Source organism: Phyllobates terribilis, unplaced genomic scaffold, assembly GCF_046119375.1.
Source record: "Phyllobates terribilis strain yellow unplaced genomic scaffold, ASM4611937v1 Scaffold_9__5_contigs__length_417890890, whole genome shotgun sequence".
Taxonomy (NCBI): domain Eukaryota; kingdom Metazoa; phylum Chordata; class Amphibia; order Anura; family Dendrobatidae; genus Phyllobates; species Phyllobates terribilis.
This window is the reverse complement of record NW_027362769.1, coordinates 399,991,792-400,011,416: the sequence shown is the minus strand read 5'-3', so window position 1 is coordinate 400,011,416 and position 19,625 is coordinate 399,991,792. Positions and strand designations below refer to the sequence as shown.

General features: G+C 44.5%; 1 protein-coding gene across 8 annotated transcripts in view; it reads right to left on the bottom strand.

Annotated features, from left to right (window-relative positions):
- Positions 1–19,625, bottom strand: part of LOC141162622 (serine protease 27-like) — a 104,539-nt gene that overhangs the window by 24,813 nt on the left and 60,101 nt on the right. Inside the window, exons 3-4 of one of the 8 annotated variants that reach the window (XM_073648902.1) lie at positions 18,322–18,581; positions 17,471–17,500 (exon numbers count right to left, since the gene is read on the bottom strand). The exons of 4 other annotated variants lie outside the window; for them this stretch is intronic. In XM_073648902.1, the coding sequence (XP_073505003.1) occupies positions 17,471–17,500; positions 18,322–18,367 (76 nt within the window). In that variant the 5' untranslated portion in view covers positions 18,368–18,581. Of the gene's footprint in view, positions 1–17,470; positions 17,501–18,321; positions 18,965–19,625 lie in introns of those variants that run through there. 3 more of the 8 variants (XM_073648903.1, XM_073648904.1, XM_073648905.1) reach the window with 3 other exon arrangements.

Genomic DNA, 19,625 nt, shown 5'->3' with positions numbered 1-19,625 from the left:
TGCACTCACTATTCTGCTGGTGCAGTCACTGTGTACATACATTACATTACTGATCCTGAGTTACCTCCTGTATTATACTCCAGAGCTGCACTCACTATTCTGCTGGTGCAGTCACTGTGTACATACATTACATTACTGATCCTGAGTTACATCCTGTATTATACTCCAGAGCTGCACTCACTATTCTGTTGGTGCAGTCACTGTGTACATACATTACATTACTGATCCTGAGTTACCTCCTGTATTATCCTCCAGAGCTGCACTCACTATTCTGCTGGTGCAGTCACTGTGTATATATATTACTGATCCTGAGTTACCTCCTGTATTATACTCCAGAGCTGCACTCACTATTCTGCTGGTGCAGTCACTGTGTATATACATTACTGATCCTGAGTTATATCCTGTATTATACTCCAGAGCTGCACTCACTATTCTGCTGGTGCAGTCACTGTGTACTTACATTACTGATCCTGAGTTACATCCTGTATTATACTCCAGAGCTGCACTCACTATTCTGCTGGTGCAGTCACTGTGTACATACATTACATTACTGATCCTGAGTTACCTCCTGTATTATCCTCCAGAGCTGCACTCACTATTCTGCTGGTGCAGTCACTGTGTATATACATTATTGATCCTGAGTTACATCCTGTATTATACTCCAGAGCAGCACTCACTATTCTGCTGGTGCAGTCACTGTGTACTTACATTACTGATCCTGAGTTACATCCTGTATTATACTCCAGAGCTGCACTCACTATTCTGCTGGTGCAGTCACTGTGTACATACATTACATTACTGATCCTGAGTTACCTCCTGTATTATCCTCCAGAGCTGCACTCACTATTCTGCTGGTGCAGTCACTGTGTATATACATTACTGATCCTGAGTTACCTCCTGTATTATACTCCAGAGCTGCACTCACTATTCTGCTGGTGCAGTCACTGTGTATATACATTACTGATCCTGAGTTACATCCTGTATTATACTCCAGAGCTGCACTCACTATTCTGCTGGTGCAGTCACTGTGTAGATACATTACATTACTGATCCCGAGTTACATCCTGTATTATACTCCAGAGCTGCACTCACTATTCTGCTGGTGCAGTCACTGTGTATATACATTACTGATCCTGAGTTACATCCTGTATTATACTCCAGAGCTGCACTCACTATTCTGCTGGTGCAGTCACTGTGTACATACATTACATTACTGATCCTGAGTTACATCCTGTATTATACTCCAGAGCTGCACTCACTATTCTGCTGGTGCAGTCACTGTGTACATACATTACATTACTGATCCTGAGTTACATCCTGTATTATACTCCAGAGCTGGACTCACTATTCTGCTGGTGCAGTCACTGTGTACATACATTACATTACTGATCCTGAGTTACATCCTGTATTATACTCCAGAGCTGCACTCACTATTCTGCTGGTGGAGTCACTGTGTACATACATTACATTACTGATCCTGAGTTACATCCTGTATTATACTCCAGAGCTGCACTCACTATTCTGCTGGTGCAGTCACTGTGTACATACATTACATTACTGATCCTGAGTTACATCCTGTATTGTACTCCAGAGCTGCACTCACTATTCTGCTGGTGCAGTCACTGTGTACATACATTACATTACTGATCCTGAGTTACATTCTGTATTATACTCCAGAGCTGCACTCACTATTCTGCTGGTGCAGTCACTTTGTACATACATTACATTACTGATCCTGAGTTACATCCTGTATTATACTCCAGAGCTGCACTCACTATTCTGCTGGTGGAGTCACTGTGTACATACATTACATTACTGATCCTGAGTTACATCCTGTATTATACTCCAGAGCTGCACTCACTATTCTGCTGGTGCAGTCACTGTGTACATACATTACATTACTGACCCTGAGTTACATCCTGTATTATACTCCAGAGCTGCACTCACTATTCTGCTGGTGCAGTCACTGTGTACATACATTACATTACTGATCCTGAGTTACATCCTGTATTATACTCCAGAGCTGCACTCACTATTCTGCTGGTGCAGTCACTGTGTACATACATTACATTACTGATCCTGAGTTACATCCTGTATTATACTCCAGAGCTGCACTCACTATTCTGCTGGTGCAGTCACTGTGTACATACATTACATTACTGACCCTGAGTTACATCCTGTATTATACTCCAGAGCTGCACTCACTATTCTGCTGGTGCAGTCACTGTGTACATACATTACATTACTGATCCTGAGTTACATCCTGTATTATACTCCAGAGCTGCACTCACTATTCTGCTGGTGCAGTCACTGTATACATACATTACATTACTGATCCTGAGTTACATCCTGTATTATACTCCAGAGCTGCACTCACTATTCTGCTGGTGCAGTCACTGTGTACATACATTACATTACTGATCCTGAGTTACATCCTGTATTATACTCCAGAGCTGCACTCACTATTCTGCTGGTGCAGTCACTGTGTCCATACATTACATCACTGATCCTGAGTTACCTCCTGTATTATACTCCAGAGCTGCACTCACTATTCTGCTGGTGCAGTCACTGTGTACATACATTACATTACTGATCCTGAGTTACATCTGTATTATACTCCAGAGCTGCACTCACTATTCTGCTGGTGCAGTCACTGTGTACATACATTACATTACTGATCCTGAGTTACATCCTGTATTATACTCCAGAGCTGCACTCACTATTCTGCTGGTGCAGTCACTGTGTACATACATTACATCACTGATCCTGAGTTACCTCCTGTATTATACTCCAGAGCTGCACTCACTATTCTGCTGGTGCAGTCACTGTGTACATACATTACATTACTGATCCTGAGTTACATCCTGTATTATACTCCAGAGCTGCACTCACTATTCTGCTGGTGCAGTCACTGTGTACATACATTACATTACTGATCCTGAGTTACATCCTGTATTATCCTCCAGAGCTGCACTCACTATTCTGCTGGTGCAGTCACTGTGTACATACATTACATTACTGATCCTGAGTTACCTCCTGTATTATACTCCAGAGCTGCACTCACTATTCTGCTGGTGCAGTCACTGTGTACATACATTACATCACTGATCCTGAGTTACATCCTGTATTATACTCCAGAGCTGCACTCACTATTCTGCTGGTGCAGTCACTGTGTACATACATTACATTACTGATCCTGAGTTACATCCTGTATTATCCTCCAGAGCTGCACTCACTATTCTGCTGGTGCAGTCACTGTGTACATACATTACATCACTGATCCTGAGTTACATCCTGTATTATACTCCAGAGCTGCACTCACTATTCTGCTGGTGCAGTCACTGTGTACATACATTACATTACTGATCCTGAGTTACATCCTGTATTATACTCCAGAGCTGCACTCACTATTCTGCTGGTGCAGTCACTGTGTACATACATTACATCACTGATCCTGAGTTACATCCTGTATTATACTCCAGAGCTGCACTCACTATTCTGCTGGTGCAGTCACTGTGTCCATACATTACATCACTGATCCTGAGTTACATCCTGTATTATACTCCAGAGCTGCACTCACTATTCTGCTGGTGCAGTCACTGTGTACATACATTACATCACTGATCCTGAGTTACATCCTGTATTATACTCCAGAGCTGCACTCACTATTCTGCTGGTGCAGTCACTGTGTACATACATTACATCACTGATCCTGAGTTACATCCTGTATTATACTCCAGAGCTGCACTCACTATTCTGCTGGTGCAGTCACTGTGTACATACATTACATCACTGATCCTGAGTTACATCCTGTATTATACTCCAGAGCTGCACTCACTATTCTGCTGGTGCAGTCACTGTGTACTTACATTACATTACTGATCCCGAGTTACCTCCTGTATTATACTCCAGAGCTGCACTCACTATTCTGCTGGTGCAGTCACTGTGTACATACATTACATTACTGATCCTGAGTTACATCCTGTATTATACCCCAGAGCTGCACTCACTATTCTGCTGGTGCAGTCACTGTATACTTACATTACTGATCCTGAGTTACCTCCTGTATTATACTCCAGAGCTGCACTCACTATTCTGATGGTGTAGTCACTGTGTACATACATTACATTACAGATCCTGCGTTACATCCTGTATTATACTCCAGAGCTGCACTCACTATTCTGCTGGTGCAGTCACTGTGTACATACATTACATCACTGATCCTGAGTTACATCCTGTATTATACTCCAGAGCTGCACTCACTATTCTGCTGGTGCAGTCACTGTGTACATACATTACATTACTGATCCTGAGTTACATCCTGTATTATACTCCAGAGCTGCACTCACTATTCTGCTGGTGCAGTCACTGTGTACATACATTACATCACTGATCCTGAGTTACATCCTGTATTATACTCCAGAGCTGCACTCACTATTCTGCTGGTGCAGTCACTGTGTCCATACATTACATCACTGATCCTGAGTTACATCCTGTATTATACTCCAGAGCTGCACTCACTATTCTGCTGGTGCAGTCACTGTGTACATACATTACATCACTGATCCTGAGTTACATCCTGTATTATACTCCAGAGCTGCACTCACTATTCTGCTGGTGCAGTCACTGTGTCCATACATTACATCACTGATCCTGAGTTACATCCTGTATTATACTCCAGAGCTGCACTCACTATTCTGCTGGTGCAGTCACTGTGTCCATACATTACATCACTGATCCTGAGTTACATCCTGTATTATACTCCAGAGCTGCACTCACTATTCTGCTGGTGCAGTCACTGTGTACATACATTACATCACTGATCCTGAGTTACATCCTGTATTATACTCCAGAGCTGCACTCACTATTCTGCTGGTGCAGTCACTGTGTACATACATTACATTACTGATCCTGAGTTACATCCTGTATTATACTCCAGAGCTGCACTCACTATTCTGCTGGTGCAGTCACTGTGTACATACATTACATCACTGATCCTGAGTTACCTCCTGTATTATACTCCAGAGCTGCACTCACTATTCTGCTGGTGCAGTCACTGTGTCCATACATTACATCACTGATCCTGAGTTACCTCCTGTATTATACTCCAGAGCTGCACTCACTATTCTGCTGGTGCAGTCACTGTGTACATACATTACATTACTGATCCTGAGTTACATCCTGTATTATCCTCCAGAGCTGCACTCACTATTCTGCTGGTGCAGTCACTGTGTACATACATTACATTACTGATCCTGAGTTACCTCCTGTATTATACTCCAGAGCTGCACTCACTATTCTGCTGGTGCAGTCACTGTGTACATACATTACATCACTGATCCTGAGTTACATCCTGTATTATACTCCAGAGCTGCACTCACTATTCTGCTGGTGCAGTCACTGTGTACATACATTACATTACTGATCCTGAGTTACATCCTATATTATCCTCCAGAGCTGCACTCACTATTCTGCTGGTGCAGTCACTGTGTACATACATTACATCACTGATCCTGAGTTACATCTTGTATTATACTCCAGAGCTGCACTCACTATTCTGCTGGTGCAGTCACTGTGTACATACATTACATTACTGATCCTGAGTTACATCCTGTATTATACTCCAGAGCTGCACTCACTATTCTGCTGGTGCAGTCACTGTGTACATACATTACATCACTGATCCTGAGTTACATCCTGTATTATACTCCAGAGCTGCACTCACTATTCTGCTGGTGCAGTCACTGTGTCCATACATTACATCACTGATCCTGAGTTACATCCTGTATTATACTCCAGAGCTGCACTCACTATTCTGCTGGTGCAGTCACTGTGTACATACATTACATCACTGATCCTGAGTTACATCCTGTATTATACTCCAGAGCTGCACTCACTATTCTGCTGGTGCAGTCACTGTGTACATACATTACATCACTGATCCTGAGTTACATCCTGTATTATACTCCAGAGCTGCACTCACTATTCTGCTGGTGCAGTCACTGTGTACATACATTACATCACTGATCCTGAGTTACATCCTGTATTATACCCCAGAGCTGCACTCACTATTCTGCTGGTGCAGTCACTGTGTACATACATTACATCACTGATCCTGAGTTACATCCTGTATTATACCCCAGAGCTGCACTCACTATTCTGCTGGTGCAGTCACTGTGTACTTACATTACATTACTGATCCCGAGTTACCTCCTGTATTATACTCCAGAGCTGCACTCACTATTCTGCTGGTGCAGTCACTGTGTACATACATTACATTACTGATCCTGAGTTACATCCTGTATTATACCCCAGAGCTGCACTCACTATTCTGCTGGTGCAGTCACTGTATACTTACATTACTGATCCTGAGTTACCTCCTGTATTATACTCCAGAGCTGCACTCACTATTCTGATGGTGTAGTCACTGTGTACATACATTACATTACAGATCCTGCGTTACATCCTGTATTATACTCCAGAGCTGCACTCACTATTCTGCTGGTGCAGTCACTGTGTACATACATTACATTACTGATCCTGAGTTACCTCCTGTATTATACTCCAGAGCTGCACTCACTATTCTGCTGGTGCAGTCACTGTGTACATACATTACATTACTGACCCTGAGTTACATCCTGTATTATACTCCAGAGCTGCACTCACTATTCTGCTGGTGCAATCACTGTGTACATACATTACATTACTGATCCTGAGTTACCTCCTGTATTATACTCCAGAGCTGCACTCACTATTCTGCTGGTGCAGTCACTGTGTACATACATTACATTACTGATCCTGAGTTACATCCTGTATTATAATCCAGAGCTGCACTCACTATTCTGCTGGTGCAGTCACTGTGCACATACATTACATTACTGATCCTGAGTTACATCCTGTATTATACTCCAGAGCTGCACTCACTATTCTGCTGGTGCAGTCACTGTGTACATACATTACATTACTGACCCTGAGTTACATCCTGTATTATACTCCAGAGCTGCACTCACTATTCTGCTGGTGCAGTCACTGTGTACATACATTACATTACTGATCCTGAGTTACATCCTGTATTATACTCCAGAGCTGCACTCACTATTCTGCTGGTGCAGTCACTGTGTACATACATTACATTACTGATCCTGAGTTACATCCTGTATTATACTCCAGAGCTGCACTCACTATTCTGCTGGTGCAGTCACTGTGTACATACATTACATTACTGATCCTGAGTTACCTCCTGTATTATAATCCAGAGCTGCACTCACTATTCTGCTGGTGAAGTCACTGTGTACATACATTACATTACTGATCCTGAGTTACATCCTGTATTATACTCCAGAGCTGCACTCACTATTTTGCTGGTGCAGTCACTGTGTACATACATTACTGATCCTGAGTTACCTCCTGTATTATAATCCAGAGCTGCACTCACTATTCTGCTGGTGCAGTCACTGTGTACATACATTACATCACTGATCCTGAGTTACATCCTGTATTATACCCCAGAGCTGCACTCACTATTCTGCTGGTGCAGTCACTGTGTACTTACATTACTGATCCTGAGTTACATCCTGTATTATACTCCAGAGCTGCACTCACTATTCTGCTGGTGCAGTCACTGTGTACATACATTACATTACTGATCCTGAGTTACCTCCTGTATTATCCTCCAGAGCTGCACTCACTATTCTGCTGGTGCAGTCACTGTGTATATACATTACTGATCCCGAGTTACCTCCTGCATTATACTCCAGAGCTGCACTCACTATTCTGCTGGTGCAGTCACTGTGTATATACATTACTGATCCTGAGTTACATCCTGTATTATACTCCAGAGCTGCACTCACTATTCTGCTGGTGCAGTCACTGTGTAGATACATTACATTACTGATCCAGAGTTACATCCTGTATTATACTCCAGAGCTGCACTCACTATTCTGCTGGTGCAGTCACTGTGTATATACATTACTGATCCTGAGTTACATCCTGTATTATACTCCAGAGCTGCACTCACTATTCTGCTGGTGCAGTCACTGTGTATATACATTACTGATCCTGAGTTACCTCCTGTATTATACTCCAGAGCTGCACTCACTATTCTGCTGGTGCAGTCACTGTGTATATACATTACTGATCCTGAGTTACCTCCTGTATTATCCTCCAGAGCTGCACTCACTATTCTGCTGGTGCAGTCACTGTGTATATACATTACTGATCCTGAGTTACCTCCTGTATTATACTCCAGAGCTGCACTCACTATTCTGCTGGTGCAGTCACTGTGTACATACATTACATTACTGATCCTGAGTTACATCCTGTATTATACTCCAGAGCTGCACTCACTATTCTGCTGGTGCAGTCACTGTGTAGATACATTACATTACTGATCCCGAGTTACATCCTGTATTATACTCCAGAGCTGCACTCACTATTCTGCTGGTGCAGTCACTGTGTACATACATTACATTACTGATCCTGAGTTACATCCTGTATTATACTCCAGAGCTGCACTCACTATTCTGCTGGTGCAGTCACTGTGTACATACATTACATTACTGATCCTGAGTTACATCCTGTATTATACTCCAGAGCTGCACTCACTATTCTGCTGGTGCAGTCACTGTGTACATACATTACATTACTGATCCTGAGTTACATCCTGTATTATACTCCAGAGCTGGACTCACTATTCTGCTGGTGCAGTCACTGTGTACATACATTACATTACTGATCCTGAGTTACATCCTGTATTATACTCCAGAGCTGCACTCACTATTCTGCTGGTGCAGTCACTGTGTACATACATTACATCACTGATCCTGAGTTACATCCTGTATTATACCCCAGAGCTGGACTCACTATTCTGCTGGTGTAGTCACTGTGTACATACATTACTGATCCTGAGTTACATCCTGTATTATACTCCAGAGCTGCACTCACTATTCTGCTGGTGGAGTCACTGTGTACATACATTACATTACTGATCCTGAGTTACATCCTGTATTATACTCCAGAGCTGCACTCACTATTCTGCTGGTGCAGTCACTGTGTACATACATTACATCACTGATCCTGAGTTACATCCTGTATTATACTCCAGAGCAGCACTCACTATTCTGCTGGTGCAGTCACTGTGTACATACATTACATTACTGATCCCGAGTTACATCATGTATTATACTCCAGAGCTGCACTCACTATTCTGCTGGTGCAGTCACTGTGTACATACATTACATCACTGATCCTGAGTTACATCCTGTATTATACCCCAGAGCTGCACTCACTATTCTGCTGGTGCAGTCACTGTGTACATGCATTACATTACTGATCCTGAGTTACATCCTGTATTATACTCCAGAGCTGCACTCACTATTCTGCTGGTGCAGTCACTGTGTACATACATTACATTACTGATCCTGAGTTACCTCCTGTATTATACTCCAGAGCTGCACTCACTATTCTGCTGGTGCAGTCACTGTGTACATACATTACATTACTGATCCTGAGTTACATCCTGTATTATACTCCAGAGCTGCACTCACTATTCTGCTGGTGCAGTCACTGTGTACATACATTACATTACTGATCCTGAGTTACCTCCTGTATTATCCTCCAGAGCTGCACTCACTATTCTGCTGGTGCAGTCACTGTGTATATACATTACTGATCCTGAGTTACCTCCTGTATTATACTCCAGAGCTGCACTCACTATTCTGCTGGTGCAGTCACTGTGTATATACATTACTGATCCTGAGTTACATCCTGTATTATACTCCAGAGCTGCACTCACTATTCTGCTGGTGCAGTCACTGTGTACTTACATTACTGATCCTGAGTTACATCCTGTATTATACTCCAGAGCTGCACTCACTATTCTGCTGGTGCAGTCACTGTGTACATACATTACATTACTGATCCTGAGTTACCTCCTGTATTATCCTCCAGAGCTGCACTCACTATTCTGCTGGTGCAGTCACTGTGTATATACATTACTGATCCTGAGTTACATCCTGTATTATACTCCAGAGCAGCACTCACTATTCTGCTGGTGCAGTCACTGTGTACTTACATTACTGATCCTGAGTTACATCCTGTATTATACTCCAGAGCTGCACTCACTATTCTGCTGGTGCAGTCACTGTGTACATACATTACATTACTGATCCTGAGTTACCTCCTGTATTATCCTCCAGAGCTGCACTCACTATTCTGCTGGTGCAGTCACTGTGTATATACATTACTGATCCTGAGTTACCTCCTGTATTATACTCCAGAGCTGCACTCACTATTCTGCTGGTGCAGTCACTGTGTATATACATTACTGATCCTGAGTTACATCCTATATTATACTCCAGAGCTGCACTCACTATTCTGCTGGTGCAGTCACTGTGTAGATACATTACATTACTGATCCCGAGTTACATCCTGTATTATACTCCAGAGCTGCACTCACTATTCTGCTGGTGCAGTCACTGTGTATATACATTACTGATCCTGAGTTACATCCTGTATTATACTCCAGAGCTGCACTCACTATTCTGCTGGTGCAGTCACTGTGTACATACATTACATTACTGATCCTGAGTTACATCCTGTATTATACTCCAGAGCTGCACTCACTATTCTGCTGGTGCAGTCACTGTGTACATACATTACATTACTGATCCTGAGTTACATCCTGTATTATACTCCAGAGCTGGACTCACTATTCTGCTGGTGCAGTCACTGTGTACATACATTACATTACTGATCCTGAGTTACATCCTGTATTATACTCCAGAGCTGCACTCACTATTCTGCTGGTGGAGTCACTGTGTACATACATTACATTACTGATCCTGAGTTACATCCTGTATTATACTCCAGAGCTGGACTCACTATTCTGCTGGTGCAGTCACTGTGTACATACATTACATTACTGATCCTGAGTTACATCCTGTATTATACTCCAGAGCTGCACTCACTATTCTGCTGGTGGAGTCACTGTGTACATACATTACATTACTGATCCTGAGTTACATCCTGTATTATACCCCAGAGCTGCACTCACTATTCTGCTGGTGCAGTCACTGGGTACATACATTACATATTGTTCCATATATATGTAATATACAGTATAGTAACTACTATAATACTGCCCCCTATGTAAAAGAATATAACTACTATAATACTGATCCCTATGTAAAAGAATATAACTACTATAATACTACCCCCTATGTACAAGAATGTAACTACTATAATACTGCTCCCTATGTACAAGAATATAACTACTATAATACTGCCCCCTATGTACAAGAATATAGCTACTATAATACTGCTCCTATGCACAAGAATATAACTACTATAATACTGCTCCTATGTACAAGAATATAACTGCTCTAATACTGCCCCTATGTACAAGAATATAACTACTATAATACTGCTCCCTATGTACAAGAATATAACTACTATAATACTGCTCCTATATATAAGAATATGACTACTATAATACTGCTCCCTTTGTACAAGAATGTAACTACTATAATACTTCTCCTATATATAAGAATATAACTACTATAATTCTGCCCCTATGTACAAGAATATAACTACTATAATACTGCTCCCTATGTACAAGAATATAACTACTATAATACTGCTCCCTTTGTACAAGAATATAACTACTATAATACTGCTCCTATGTACAAGAATATAACTACTATAATACTGCTCCCTTTGTACAAGAATGTAACTACTATAATACTTCTCCTATATATAAGAATATAACTACTATAATACTGCCCCTATGTACAAGAATATAACTACTATAATACTGCTTCCTTTGTACAAGAATATAACTACTATAATACTGCTCCCTTTGTACAAGAATATAACTACTATAATACTGCTCCCTTTGTACAAGAATATAACTACTATAATACTGCTCCCTTTGTACAAAAATATAACTACTATAATATTGCTCCTATGTACAAGAATATAACTACTATAATACTGCTCCCTTTGTACAAGAATATAACTACTATAATACTGCTCCTATGTACAAGAATATAACTACTATAATACTGCTCCCTTTGTACAAGAATGTAACTACTATAATACTTCTCCTATATATAAGAATATAACTACTATAATTCTGCCCCTATGTACAAGAATATAACTACTATAATACTGCTCCCTATGTACAAGAATATAACTACTATAATACTGCTCCCTTTGTACAAGAATATAACTACTATAATACTGCTCCTATGTACAAGAATATAACTACTATAATACTTCTCCTATATATAAGAATATAACTACTATAATACTGCCCCTATGTACAAGAATATAACTACTATAATACTGCTCCCTTTGTACAAGAATATAACTACTATAATACTGCTCCCTATGTACAAGAATATAACTACTATAATACTGATCCCTATGTACAAGAATATAACTACTATAATACTGCCCCCTATGTACAAGAATATAACTACTATAATACTGCCCCCTATGTACAAGAATATAGCTACTATAATACTGCCCCCTATGTACAAGAATATAACTACTATAACACTGCCCCCTATGTACAAGAATATAACTACTATAACACTGCCCCCTATGTACAAGAATATAACTGCTATAATACTGATCCCTATGTACAAGAATATAACTACTATAATACTGCCCCCTATGTACAAGAATATAACTACTATAATACTGCCCCCTATGTACAAGAATATAACTACTATAATACTGCCCCCTATGTACAAGAATATAACTACTATAATACTGCCCCCTATGTACAAGAATATAACTACTATAATACTGCCCCCTATGTACAAGAATATAACTACTATAATACTGCCCCCTATGTACAAGAATATAACTACTATAATACTGCCCCCTATGTACAAGAATATAACTACTATAATACTGCCCCCTATGTACAAGAATATAACTACTATAATACTGCTCCTATGTATAAGAATATAACTACTATAATACTGCTCCTATGTACAAGAATATAACTACTATAATACTGCCCCCTATGTACAAGAATATAACTACTATAATACTGCTCCTATGTACAAGAATATAACTACTATAATACTGCCTCCTATGTACAAGAATATAACTACTATAATACTGCCTCCTATGTACAAGAATATAACTACTATAATACTGCCTCCTATGTACAAGAATATAACTACTATAATACTGCCTCCTATGTACAAGAATATAACTACTATAATACTGCCTCCTATGTACAAGAATATAACTACTATAATACTGCCCCCTATGTCCAAGAATATAACTACTATAATACTGCCCCCTATGTCCAAGAATATAACTACTATAATACTGCCCCTATGTACAAGAATATAACTACTATAATACTGCCCCCTATATGCAAGAATATAACTACTATAATACTGCCCCCTATGTACAAGAATATAACTACTATAATACTGCTCTCTATGTCCAAGAATATAACTACTATAATACTGCCTCTATGTACAAGAATATAACTACTATAATACTGCCCCTATGTACAGGAATATAACTACTATAATACTGCTCCCTATGTACAAGAATATAACTACTATAATACTGCTCCTATGTACAAGAATATAACTACTATAATACTGCTCCCTATGTACAAGAATATAACTACTATAATACTGCCTCTATGTACAAGAATATAACTACTATAATACTGCTCCCTATGTACAAGAATATAACTACTATAATACTGCTGCCTATGTACAAGAATATAACTACTATAATACTGCTCCCTATGTACAAGAATATAACTACTATAATACTGCCCCCTATGTACAAGAATATAACTACTATAATACTGCCCCCTATGTACAAGAATATAACTACTATAATACAGCCCCCTATGTACAGGAATATAACTACTATAATACTGCTGCCTATGTACAAGAATATAACTACTATAATACTGCTCCCTATGTACAAGAATATAACTACTATAATACTGTTACTATGTACAAGAATATAACTACTATAATACTGCTCCTATGTACAAGAATATAACTACTATAATACTGCTCCTATGTACAAGAATATAACTACTATAATACTGCTCCCTATGTACAAGAATATAACTACTATAATACTGCTCCTATGTACAAGAATATAACTAATATAATACTGCCCCCTATGTACAAGAATATAACTACTATAATACTGCTCCTATGTACAAGAATATAACTACTATAATACTGCCCCCTATGTACAAGAATATAACTGCTATAATACTGCTGCTATGTACAAGAATATAACTACTATAATACTGCCCCCTATGTACAAGAATATAACTACTATAATACTGCTCCTATGTACAAGAATATAACTACTATAATACTGCCCCCTATGTACAAGAATATAACTACTATAATACTGCCCCTATGTACAAGAATATAACTACTATAATACTGCTCCTATGTACAAGAATATAACTACTATAATACTGCTCCTATGTACAAGAATATAACTACTATAATACTGTCCCTATGTACAAGAATATAACTACTATAATACTGCCCCTATGTACAAGAATATAACTACAATAATACTGCTCCCTATGTACAAGAATATAACTACTATAATACTGCTCCTATGTACAAGAATATAACTACTATAATACTGCCCCTATGTACAAGAATATAACTACTATAATACTGCTCCTATGTACAAGAATATAACTACTATAATACTGCTCCTATGTACAAGAATATAACTACTATAATACTGCTGTAATCAGTGACTCTGTGGGATTCTTGTGACATCACATCTTCCTCTTCCTCCAGTTATGCGCTCATTGATCCCTTATCATGGTGTGTATGGGTGCGGCAGTATAAATGGCAGTATGACCTGCAGGCTCCGTCTCTAGGTGCAGGATGTTGCGGTATTACACACGTCATACTTGACATTTTCCATCTATCACTGGATCTGGTCGCTGATAATTATTTTACTATCACAAGAAAGATCAAATGAAGTGAACGAGCGTCCGAATGGAAAACGGACTGTCATTGTGGGCGATCTGCGGAGGACTCGCTGTCATATGGGGGGGGGTTGTGCGGAGGACGCGCTGTCATATGGGGGGGATGTGCGGAGGACGCGGTGTCATATGGGGGGGGAAGTGCGGAGGACTCGCTGTCATATGGGGGGGATGTGCGGAGGACGCGGTGTCATATGGGGGGGGGAAGTGCGGAGGACTCGCTGTCATATGGGGGGGATGTGCGGAGGACGCGCTGTCATATGGGGGGGGAAGTGCGGAGGACTCGCTGTCATATGGGGGGGATGTGCGGAGGACGCGCTGTCATATGGGGGGGATGTGCGGAGGACGCGCTGTCATATGGGGGGGATGTGCGGAGGACGCGCTGTCATATGGGGGGGATGTGCGGAGGACGCGCTGTCATATGGGGGGGATGTGCGGAGGACGCGCTGTCATGGGGGGGATGTGCGGAGGACGCGCTGTCATGGGGGGGATGTGCGGAGGACGCGCTGTCATGGAGGGGGGGGATGTGCGGAGGACGCGCTGTCATGGAGGGGGGGGATGTGCGGAGGACGCGCTGTCATGGAGGGGGGGGATGTGCGGAGGACGCGCTGTCATGGAGGGGGGGGATGTGCGGAGGACGCGCTGTCATGGAGGGGGGGGATGTGCGGAGGACGTGCTGTCATGGGGGGGATGTGCGGAGGACACGCTGTCATGGGGGGGATGTGCGGAGGACACGCTGTTATGGAGGGGGGGATGTGCGGAGGACGCGCCGTCATGGAGGGGGGGATGTGCGGAGGACGCGCCGTCATGGAGGGGGGGGATGTGCGGAGGACGCGCTGTCATGGAGGGGGGATGTGCGGAGGACGCGCTGTCATGGAGGGGGGATGTGCGGAGGACGTGCTGTCATGGAGGGGGGATGTGCGGAGGACACGCTGTTATGGAGGGGGGGGGATGTGCAGAGGACGCGCCGTCATGGAGGGGGGGGATGTGCGGAGGACGCGCCGTCATGGAGGGGGGGATGTGCGGAGGACGCGCCGTCATGGAGGGGGGGGGATGTGCGGAGGACGCGCTGTTATGGAGGGGGGGGTGTGCGGAGGACGCGCCGTCATGGAGGGGGGGGATGTGCGGAGGACGCGCCGTCATGGAGGGGGGGGATGTGCGGAGGACGCGCCGTCATGGAGGGGGGGGGATGTGCGGAGGACGTGCTGTCATGGGGGGGATGTGCGGAGGACACGCTGTTATGGAGGGGGGGATGTGCGGAGGACGCGCCGTCATGGAGGGGGGGATGTGCGGAGGACGCGCCGTCATGGAGGGGGGGGATGTGCGGAGGACGCGCTGTCATGGAGGGGGGGGATGTGCGGAGGACGTGCTGTCATGGAGGGGGGGGATGTGCGGAGGACACGCTGTTATGGAGGGGGGGGGGATGTGCAGAGGACGCGCCGTCATGGAGGGGGGGATGTGCGGAGGACGCGCCGTCATGGAGGGGGGGGATGTGCGGAGGACGCGCCGTCATGGAGGGGGGGGTGTGCGGAGGACGCGCTGTCATGGGGGGGGATGTGCGGAGGACGCGCTGTTATGGAGGGGGGGTGTGCGGAGGACGCGCTGTCATGGAGGGGGGGATGTGCGGAGGACGCACTGTCATGGAGGGGGGGGATGTGCGGAGGACGCGCCGTCATGGAGGGGGGGGATGTGCGGAGGACGTGCCGTCATGGAGGGGGGGGGATGTGCGGAGGACGCGCTGTCATGGGGGGGATGTGCGGAGGACGCGCTGTTATGAAGGATCTGCGGAGGACGCGCTGTTATGGGGGATCTGCGGAGGACGCGCTGTTATGGGGGATCTGCGGAGGACGCGCTGTTATGGGGGATGTGCGGAGGACGTGCTGTCATGGAGGGGGGGGATGTGCGGAGGACACGCTGTTATGGAGGGGGGGGGGATGTGCAGAGGACGCGCCGTCATGGAGGGGGGGATGTGCGGAGGACGCGCCGTCATGGAGGGGGGGGATGTGCGGAGGACGCGCCGTCATGGAGGGGGGGGTGTGCGGAGGACGCGCTGTCATGGGGGGGATGTGCGGAGGACGCGCTGTTATGGAGGGGGGGTGTGCGGAGGACGCGCTGTCATGGAGGGGGGGATGTGCGGAGGACGCACTGTCATGGAGGGGGGGGATGTGCGGAGGACGCGCCGTCATGGAGGGGGGGGATGTGCGGAGGACGTGCCGTCATGGAGGGGGGGGGATGTGCGGAGGACGCGCTGTCATGGGGGGGATGTGCGGAGGACGCGCTGTTATGAAGGATCTGCGGAGGACGCGCTGTTATGGGGGATCTGCGGAGGACGCGCTGTTATGGGGGATCTGCGGAGGACGCGCTGTTATGGGGGATCTGCGGAGGACGCGCTGTTATGGGGGATCTGTTATTAGTTTTGCTGATCTCTATACATTAGGGGTCTGGACTCACCTTGTGCAGACAGACAAACGGCAAAAGTCCCTGCAGGTGGGAAATAAAGGGTTAAAATAATAATTAGCCTCTTCCTCTATTACAGTAGCCAAGATGTAAGGGATCAACATAAGAAAGATAATAGATATATAGACATGGGCAGCATGGGGGCTCAGTGGTTAGCACTGTACTATATATAGGGCAGCACGGTGGCTCAGTGGTTAGCACTGTATGGGGGCTCAGGGGTCAGCACTATATGGGGGCTCAGTGGTTAGCACTGTATGGGGGCTCAGTGGTTAGCACTGTATGGGGGCTCAGTGGTTAGCACTGTATGGGGGCTCAGTGGTTAGCACTATACGCTGGCTCAGTGGTTAGCACTGTACGGTGGCTCAGGGGTTAGCACTATACGGTGGCTCAGTGGTTAGCACTGTATGGGGGCTCAGTGGTTAGCACTGTATGGGGGCTCAGTGGTTAGCACTATACGCTGGCTCAGTGGTTAGCACTATACGGTGGCTCAGGGGTTAGCACTATACGGTGGCTCAGGGGTTAGCACTATATGGTGGCTGAGTGGTTAGCACTGTATGGTGGCTCAGTAGTTAGCACTGCAGCCTTGGGGTCCTGGGTTCAAATCCCACCAAGGACGACATCTGCAAGGAGTTTATATGTTCTCCCCACGTTTGCGTTGGTTTCCTCCGGGTTCTACAAAGACTAATAGGGAATGTAGATTGTGAGCCCCAATGGGGACAGACCCGATAATGACTGTAAAGAAGTGCGGAATTAATGGCGCTTTATAAGTGAGTAAAATAAATAAATAGATGATAGACGAGAGACAGTCAGACAGACAGGTTTGCCCTAGTTCGGGGGTCACTCACCCAGCAGGATCAGGGTCAGGCTCCGGGCCGCTCTCGGAGAGGACATGCTCCGCTCCAGTTCCGCGCTCGCTGACCAATATCGGATCTTTCCGCTGATCTCGGGGGAATGTGGGGTAACCAGTTCCTGACCTGAATGCACATTTTCAGCAGATATATGACGGTGCACCTCGCCCTGCGGTCTCAGTAACGAGCCCCATGGATCAGTATTGTCGCCCTGTGACGTGATCCCCCTGTAACCTGATGAGCCGGTTCCTGATCTGCTGATGAACAACCGCACAGCTGACAATCAGATCTGACGGCCGTCTAGATACATGGAGGCATTTACAGGTACGAGGCATTGACACCTGTATGGCCGCCCTCACCTGTCACTGTCAGCGCTATAAACATGCAGGGATCTTTATTTTGCCTTTCCCTGTCTTAAACCCTCTGTGCTGCTGATAATTTCCTTTTCCCGATGGACTTTTTTTTTATAGATCTGGGAACCCGACAATCATAACAAATCACTGAGTGCAGGTGTTCAGTTTCCCTGCAGCGCCCCCGCAGGAGAAATGAAGCCAAGGGATCGTGTGTATCTAATACTCAGACGTGCCGGGTCCTCCAGAGAGGGGGACTCTCTATAGCCACTCTCTACTCCAGCTCATTGATGCAGCAGGCTCTGCAGAGGACAAAAGGGCGGGGTTGGGAGTATTGGACCTGCACAGGAGGATCATGTGACATAAAGGTCCTGTACACATTACAACAGGTTAGCTCATAGCAGACCTGGCCACTAGGTGGCAAAGTAATTACGGCAATACATATAAGACAGGCATGAGGCTCATTTACTAAACGGCACTAAGGAGCAGAGAGAGACGCCATTGGTTCAGCCTATGAAGCTGCAGAGGGGCCCGGGAGGTCAGGGGCCACTACTGCGTCCAAAGAAGGTGGAATTGTGCATTATGATGAGCTATCGGATTGAAGAGGGCCCACGTAGGGGTCGGCACAGGGGCCTCTTCTATCTGCGACGTTTCAGGGGCTTTTCGTAGACTTACGTTTCGTCTCCACATGCAGCAGGGAGTGCAGATTTGGGCTGAGGTTTCTGCCATGAATATAGTATATTTGTCCATCTGGTGGCAGGCCACGCCCACTATATGAGGCCCCTCCCACTGTAAAAGTTGCAAATTATATTGCGAATTAGACACAAAACATGTAATCTCCAAGGGAGGAGGACGAACAGGAGCCGCTGCACACTACCTGCTGACTGTCTCCTTCCCTTGTGCCTCAGTATAGAGGGGGAGGGGGTTTATTAGGGGCTGATTCCCCAGAGA